Source organism: Cyprinus carpio, unplaced genomic scaffold, assembly GCF_018340385.1.
Source record: "Cyprinus carpio isolate SPL01 unplaced genomic scaffold, ASM1834038v1 S000006541, whole genome shotgun sequence".
NCBI classification, from domain to species: domain Eukaryota; kingdom Metazoa; phylum Chordata; class Actinopteri; order Cypriniformes; family Cyprinidae; genus Cyprinus; species Cyprinus carpio.
Genome location: NW_024879206.1, coordinates 375,551 through 381,881, shown reverse-complemented (window position 1 = coordinate 381,881; position 6,331 = coordinate 375,551). Strand labels below are relative to the sequence as shown.

The 6,331-nt window shown below is 35.7% G+C and overlaps 1 protein-coding gene across 1 annotated transcript; it reads right to left on the bottom strand.

The window, feature by feature from the left end:
• Positions 1–635: 635 nt before the first annotated feature.
• On the bottom strand, positions 636–6,056 carry kiss1rb (KISS1 receptor b). Its single transcript, XM_042754561.1, is given in 9 exon segments — positions 636–849; positions 851–987; positions 1,978–2,216; positions 2,720–2,802; positions 2,804–2,853; positions 3,336–3,460; positions 3,547–3,816; positions 4,059–4,092; positions 4,631–6,056. Coding segments are annotated over 7 exon segments (1,092 nt in total). The 5' UTR covers positions 3,791–3,816; positions 4,059–4,092; positions 4,631–6,056.
• Between the last annotated feature and the right edge of the window lie 275 nt (positions 6,057–6,331).

Below are 6,331 nucleotides of genomic sequence, written 5' to 3'. Positions count from 1 at the left end.
GTTTTTTGAAAAGACTTATGCATTTAAGGCAACATAAGAGATCTGTCTGTCCTGCACACAGAGCTTTTTAACTGTAAAATGTATTTGATATTGATACGTCGCTCTTTATCAGTGCATTCATAATGTACAAATGTGCTTAATTGTATTGAATGTGGACTTTGTAATGATGTCAAATTAAAAGTTTTAAAGAACATTAAATCATTATGTTGTAATAATGTTTGTTGTGCTTTCAAAGTACACTTATCTTGATGTGTTGACTTTAGTAAACATACTATATCATATGTAAAGTACATGATTATATTTTTAACTGTAGTGTGTTCTTAAAGTGTTCTATAGTGTTTCTAAAGTTCTTTTTAAATATTTTAAAAATATACTAAATCAAAACTTCATCAATACAAATATTGTAATTACAGATATATTTAAATACATGACATAATTTTCATAGAAATTACATTGAAATAGTTTACCATAAAAAGCTTATCACTGAGAACACTTTACCTTGTTTCATAAACGTAGACGTTTTTATGAAATTACATATAAAGATGTAGTTAAGTCCTACTTAAGTGGGTCAAAAAACACTTTAATGTTCAGCTAGGTGTATTTAATATTTATGCATAACCAGTCCAAAAAACCCTTTAGGGTCCGGATGAAAGAAAGTTCATCTCTCTGTTATAGGTGGGGAGAGGCTGGGCTGTTCTTGCGCTCCTTTTGAAGATCAAAGGGAACACACTTCTGAAGGCCTTTCTGAAGTTGGCTCCCATGAAGGCGTAGATGACGGGGTTTATGGAGGAATTGGAATAGGACATGCAGTGAGCCCAGATCTTCAGTTTGTAGAGTGTATAGCTGTGTCACGTCTTCAGAACAGAACTGTAAGAGAATCAGTATCTGGATCGGACCCCAGCAGAGCAGAAACAGCAGCACCATCACAACCACCATTCTGGATACTCTGGTCCGCACTGCTTCAACCCGCTCTGCTGGCGTCTGCAGCTAGAAAACAAAGAGGGTTTACTGTTCATTGTTCATAACAATGTGCTACACCATTAACATGGCTGTAAAAGTAAACTGATAATTTTGTAAAAGCATTAACAACAGTGTGTTTACCAGCTTTAAGATCCATTCACACCAAGAATGATAAAACTTACTATAATGATAACTATTAACGTCCACATCGAGGCACAAGAACATTCTGTTTGTTATAAGTGCACTGCAGTTGTGTCATATACTGCTTGAAATGCTCAAGCTCAAAGTCGAATGCGCATGCGATCATAATTACACATGTTAGCTTTTTATTTTGCATTGCTCCATTTTTTTTTTCCAGCTGCACAACACTACTAGAAATAACCACTTCTTTAGTCACGACCCACCAGTTTAGAATCACTAGTTTTCAGTATTCTAGAGTAGTTTAATATAACTTAAGTAATTATTTAGCTAATTATTATTACTGATCAAAATATTTCATCCCTCCACAAACTGTTGGCTTTGCCATTCATCAGTATTCTTTATTAGCATCGATGGTTCCATGAAGAACCTTTAACATCCATGGAACCTTTTAATAGACCCCTTCGCAAAGACCCGCCCCCCTTAGTTACTGTTGCTACGTCTGACAAGCCATGGTGTTCTCACGCAGTGACAAATACAACATGGAGCAAAGAGGACACTGACAGACAAGTTCATGTTGTCATTTTAAAAAAAGTTTTTCAGTGTTTCATCCAATAATAATTGAAGTCAAAGTTATGCTTGCTGTTGGGTGGCACCTGTGCTTTAAATACACTTCTGAAAGTTCACAACATTAAGAGTGGCTGACATATATTTTTACCGCAATCATTCAGAAAGGTACCACAGTTTAATCTGTGCTTACACAAAGTTTAATTCTAAGTACAGCCTAATTTGAGATGGTATTATAAAACTCTATGCATGTTTAACTGATAATGTATTTACATTGAAAGGTTGGCCTCCATAAAGCAGTGACACCTTTACCTGGTTACAGCCATTTACAGGTTCCACCGTGGCTTGAGCCATGCGTTTCAGCATGAAGGTGTAACACATGCAGATGGTGATCAGAGGCAGCAGGTAAACAGCCAAGAAGGAGTAAAGAATGTAAGCCCTCTTCTGAATGAGAGATGGAAAGGCCTCGGTGCAGTACGTCTGTGGACCGAACCAGAACGAAGACTCTGTGTGCTGATACAACGCTATCGGCACTGAAAGCAGCAAAGAACCTGTGTCAAAAGATCACAAAATCATTTATTTTCTCACTTCAAATAAAAAGTTGGAATATAAAAACAATCCAAACCAAAATAACCCAAATGGGTGCGGTATAAAAATAATTGTGAAGCCAGTATATTACAGTAATATTATTCCCGTCATTACTGCTAGTCACTTTAGCAGCAAAGATAAAGCTAAATGCAAAGTTGCATACAGTCTTAAAAATAAAGGTTCTTTATTGGAATCTTGCTTCAGTGACATTTAACATTTATGGAACCTTTCCATTCCACAAAAGGTGGAAAAGGGTTCTTTATATTATTCAAATGTTCTTCACGCTTCTTTTAAGAACTGCTCACAGAATAGTTATTTTGGGGAACCAAAAATGGCTTTCCTATGGCACTGAAAGACCCGCTATTGGAACCTTTATTTTAAAAAGTGTATAACAATGACAAGATGAATAGCTGTCAAAAGCATTGACATTATGATTCTACTTAAACTGATTGAAAGGTTTTCATACATATCCATATAGTGGTGCATACAGACAGAGCCATCTGTGGTGTTCGATGACGGAGGGACTGGAGAGGGTAGACAGTCACGTAAACGATCAACACTCATTGCAGACAAAGTGATGCAGGTTGCTTGTGCAGTTACCTGGGAATGCATTCAAAGACACTGCTTAAAAGACAAAACTACATAACCACATCCAGCAGAGTGTAGGTAGCCAATAGCTGTTTAGATGCATTTGTAGTGCTTTTACAGAACTATTATATGGACGAATGTATTGGGACACCTGGCCATTACACCAACAGGGACTTTACTGACATAGACATTAATATGGACTTGGTCCCCCCTTTGCATCTATAAACGGCTTCTACAACAAATTTGTAGAAAGTAGAGCATTTGTGAAGTTGAACTGATGTTGGACGAGAAGGTCTGGTTCACAGTCTCTCTTCCAGTTCATCCCGAAGGTGTTGGGGTTTGGGTTAAAGTCAGGACTCTGTGCGGGTCGGTGAAGTTCTTCCGCACAAAACTCATTTAACCATGTCTTTATGGACCTTGTTCAGTTCACTGGGGCTCAGTCATGCTGGAATACTCTCTCATAGAAACATTTTACAGTGTAAAAATGCTCTCACCTGTTGCAGGTAATTGATCAGGCGACACATGAAGTCCCCAAATATCCAGCTAGGAAGAGTGTATAAAGTGGCAGTGAAAGGAACACAGCAAACCAGGAAAAGTATATCTGTGCTGGCAAGATTAACTGAAGAGAAAACAAAAAATGTTCACTAAAACAATGTCAAGTAAGTAAATGTGATATTCTTCTGAGAACCAAAGAATCTTTGATACCTATGTAGAAGTTTGTAACAGTTTTCATCTGCTGGTTTTTGACGACTACAAAGATGACCAATGAGTTACCCACCAAACCTACAAACATTATAAGGATGAAAAACACTGGCACCAGCCAGGCGTCTGTCAGTGGGATTGGGCTTTGAGATCCCATGGGATCTGATTGATTGCAATCATAAATATTTGCTTCATTATTGCACAAGATAAGTTCTGCAACCTCAGTGGTCCTGTTGCTTTCTGCCATTAGACTTGCATGTGTCTAGTAATAACCTGGAAATACACAAACAGAATCAATGTTCTTAATAAATATGTCTTCATTATTTGTAGAGTTTTTAAAACATATCACAGTTACACATCTCACAGCTTTTTGCCACATGGTTTTTATAGTTAACATGCAATGCACTGAACGGCAAGCACTGAAATGATAACTCTTGCAATATCAATATCAAGGTCTTTTTACACCCCCATATCATAATGACGAGTAATCAAAAATATTATTAACTATTATTTACCTGTTACACTGCAGAAATCCTGTTATAAAGATATCTAGAGAAAAAAAGTTTTTCATTTGTTTTAACTAGTTTATACTTTAAACACGTAACAAAAAATCTGCCTCATCAAAATACATTTGCATCAAGCATAAATTTTATCAAAACGAGTCTTAATATCTTAATATTTCAAGTAAATTTATCTTTTTCATGGATTTTCTAAGAAAGATAGAAAGAAAGAGACTGAAAGACATACAATTTTAGATATATTTAGATCTTAACAGATCTTAAGACATTATTTATTTTATTCTAATAACAGTAAATTATACAAGCAACTAACCCTAAACCAATCCCTAATCCTATAAGTGCATGTAATTTATTAATATTACTCAGTACTTATATGTGTAATTACACTGTAATGGCACTTTAAAATAAAGTGTAACATTTTTGAAGTGCATCAGCCACATTGAACAGTCAAAGTATTAATTACATACAGAAAAGTCTACAATTTCTTAAACACTTCACTCTCTTTGTGGTATTGCCTTAATTTTGAAGAAAAATTTGTATATATGCAATAATAAGCAATATTAACTTACCTCTTTCAGAAACCTTGAGTCTTATTTGAAGGAAAACATTCTTCCTAAAACATTGTTCAATCCTATGGGAAAGTGGTTGTTTTGGAGCGGTCCATGCCTCTTCTTCACTGCAGTGGAGGGTCACTCATGCATTGACAGCATTTAGTACGGCTCAAAGGGAGGAGCTAAATGACATTAAGGTGTGAAACACTGCTAAAAGGGCTTTTAGAAAATAAAAAAAAAGAGAAAGAGTAATTTGCAAGTGGTTTGTAAACATTTTTAAAAAACTGCCAATAGCACAAGACAAAATGCAAATTATGTTTTGTTTTACAGGTTAATTTGTTTTTGGATGTACAGGTATCTTTACTTGAAAAGACAAAAAGATACCATCAGAAATGTGATTGATGAACATAGTTACTCCTTCATAAGACGGCAATCACAAAAGGCTAACAGATGGTGGATACAAAAAAAGATGTACTTAAAAATTGTTACAAACCATGATTTGATATTGCTTTCACTTTCAGCTAAAAAAACAACAACAAAAGTTTAGAGAGCATTAAATAATGACATCCTTGAATATCTCCAACATGGCCAGCAGCACAAACTAAACTATTTGCAGTAACCGTGACCTTGGAAGGAAACCACACAGATTTGGAACACTGTAGTGTTGGGTTTTTATTCTTATTATTGTGATTGTATTGTTCCTAGAAATCTTTTGATTGAATGATGCAGTGACTCACTCATAAAGACTTGTCATCATCTATGGTGTAACTGCATGTAACCTGCAGAAAGTCTCTGAAAATCCCCACCACTATCAGACTTGACAGTCTGTCTGAAATGAGCAAAAACAGGCTTCTAACCCAATCACAATCATGCCATGCATTACTGGTTGCAGCTGGAGATCTGTTATAGGAATCATTCCCAGTTAGAACTTTCAGCCTTTTTTAAAATCATCTTTTTTAATGACATGATTTTGACATGTTTGTACAGGGTGTCACACTGAAAATGTTGTAAGAATCAGCAACAAGGTGCTGATAGCGGAGAGCCAGATATATCTCAGATCTGTTAATTAACTGCATTCCTTTTGAAGTATGAGAGATGGCAGATGACAGTAGATGTTTGGCCTGAGTTCATGACAGGGAGATCTCAGGCCACAGCTGGTACAGAATAGACAGAAATGACTTTTGCAGGTGCCTCAAGGGTGGCTACTGTTTGTACTATGAAACTTAAGGGAACAGAGCATTATAAATATACATACAGATTCACATTTTCTTACAAAATGTCTTATAATTGTCTTACAAATGTCCCTATGAATTTTCTTATAAAATTCCTCATCAGTTATTAAATTAATTAATTAAAAGTAATGCAGTACAATATCACATTAGTCCTTAAAAAATAACAAATTGTGCTATTTAGTTACTTTTTGTGGAATGTAATGTGTTATGTTACCTTTGCTTTATTTTTTTCTTAACTGGGCTGGGCTTGCTTGTTTGTTTTTAATATAAAAAAGTTATATTTTTGGCAAATGCAAAAGCCCTTTCACATCAACAATGAAGTGAATGAGCCTCAGGCTGAAGGAAATGTAAATTCACGTCTGTAGCAGTAGAGGGGCCAGGTCAAACAAACCTTTCAGCTGCGCTGCCATTCTGATTGCATGAAGAATAGGACGCAGGAGAAAAAGTTCAACACTCTTCAGCAATTATGCAATTATGCTTATCTTTT